At 38.6% G+C, this 1,684-nt stretch overlaps 1 protein-coding gene across 1 annotated transcript; it reads left to right on the forward strand.

Annotated features, from left to right (window-relative positions):
- The first annotated feature begins 217 nt into the window (after positions 1–217).
- On the forward strand, positions 218–1,171 carry LOC138674331 (olfactory receptor 5AR1-like). Its single transcript, XM_069762192.1, has one exon. It carries the CDS (start codon positions 218–220, stop codon positions 1,169–1,171), a length of 954 nt encoding a protein of 317 aa, XP_069618293.1.
- The last annotated feature ends 513 nt before the right edge of the window (positions 1,172–1,684 follow it).

Consider the following 1,684-nt stretch of genomic DNA (forward strand, 5'->3'; position numbering starts at 1 on the left):
AATCTGCACTTTCCAGATTTTTCCTAGAAAATATCTCTTAAATTCTTCTTTTTTGAGTATGAATCACAGACCCATAGACTTGTATTGGCTCTTGTCATCCATGATGCTGAAAAAAATGCCTCTGTGTGATTTGCACAGACACGTGGTACATGTAACATTTAAGATTTTGGTTATGCTTATATTAACAAACTTGTACATCTTTTCCCAGGCAGCCAACATGAAAAATTGTACAGTCAAGGAATTCAACATTTTGGCTTTTTCCACCGCTGCGACTGGACAAATTGTAATGTTTATTGGAGTGTTACTTATTTATTTGATGACAGTCATTGGGAATGTGGTCATTATTACACTTGTATGTTCAGTTACCCAGCTACACACTCCTATGTATTTCTTCCTATGTAATCTCTCCACTGCAGATATCACCTATGTGTCGATTACCCTCCCAAAGCTTTTGTCCATCATTGTAACCCAGGATCACATGATCTCATTTCAAGGATGCATAACTCAGCTGTATTTCTTTTTACTGTGCGGACAGGCAGAAATTTTCACCCTGACGTGCATGGCTTATGACCGCTACTTGGCAATCTGTAAGCCCTTACAGTATTCAATGGCCATGAGAAAAAAGGTGAGACTTACAATGGCGGCTTCATCATGGCTCATTGGTGTCTTTAATTCTATGCTGCATTCTTTGATCACATCTTCTTTATCTTTCTGCAATTCCAATGAAATTAATCATTTTTTCTGCGATCTGAAGACACTAAGTAAGCTTTCTACCGGTGACTCCAAAAACCGAGACATTTTGACCATTGTTGAAAGTGTATTCATTGGATGTATACCGTATTCCCTCATTGTTTTATCCTATGTCTACATTATTTCCACCATATTGAAGATCAAATCATCCCAAGGTCGTCATAAAGCTTTCACCAGCTGTACTTCCCATCTTACGACGGTCGTATTGTTCTATGGACCAATTATCTTCTTGTACATGAAACCGGAGACTGACCGTTCCAAAGACGATGATAAACTTCTCTCTGTTATATATGTGGCTGTGGTGCCAATGTTGAACCCATTGGTTTACAGTCTAAGGAATAAAGATATATTAGATGCAACGGTAAAAGTAAAATTGTACCTAAAGAACATTTCACTAAATGGGAAGATATTTCTTAGTTAAAACTGATGAGCGAATAAATTTGAGTGGAATTGAATTATGTTCAAATTTTACAAAAGTCCTTTTTCGTGTGGACTTTATTGTTCTTCGCTTCTGCATGGATTCGGTAAAACAGCCACCAATTTTTTGAATTGCAAAAATTCATAACAAAGTGCAAAACTAATAAAAAAATCCTTATACTCACCTTACCGTTCAACTCTCCGGCCCCTCCACTTCTCACTATCACTTGTCCAGTCCTTGCCACATATTCTGATCAGTGTCACTCGCACTGAAACCCCCAGAAATTTCACGATAGGCCAGTATGAAGTCTGGATCAGTTCTGCGCATGAGTGCATATGGTCACATTGCACATCATGACGTAAAGACCTTCCATGTTCTCGTACAGAATTCCTTGAGGATTTCAGCGTCATCAGTGGTGATCGAAAGAGATGATGAAGACTGAATGGGTGACGGTGAGCAGCAGAGGGATGGGTGAGAAGTGAGATGAGTACAAGGATTTTTCTTTTTACATCCTAT

Source organism: Ranitomeya imitator, chromosome 4 (genome assembly GCF_032444005.1).
Source record: "Ranitomeya imitator isolate aRanImi1 chromosome 4, aRanImi1.pri, whole genome shotgun sequence".
NCBI lineage: Eukaryota > Metazoa > Chordata > Amphibia > Anura > Dendrobatidae > Ranitomeya > Ranitomeya imitator.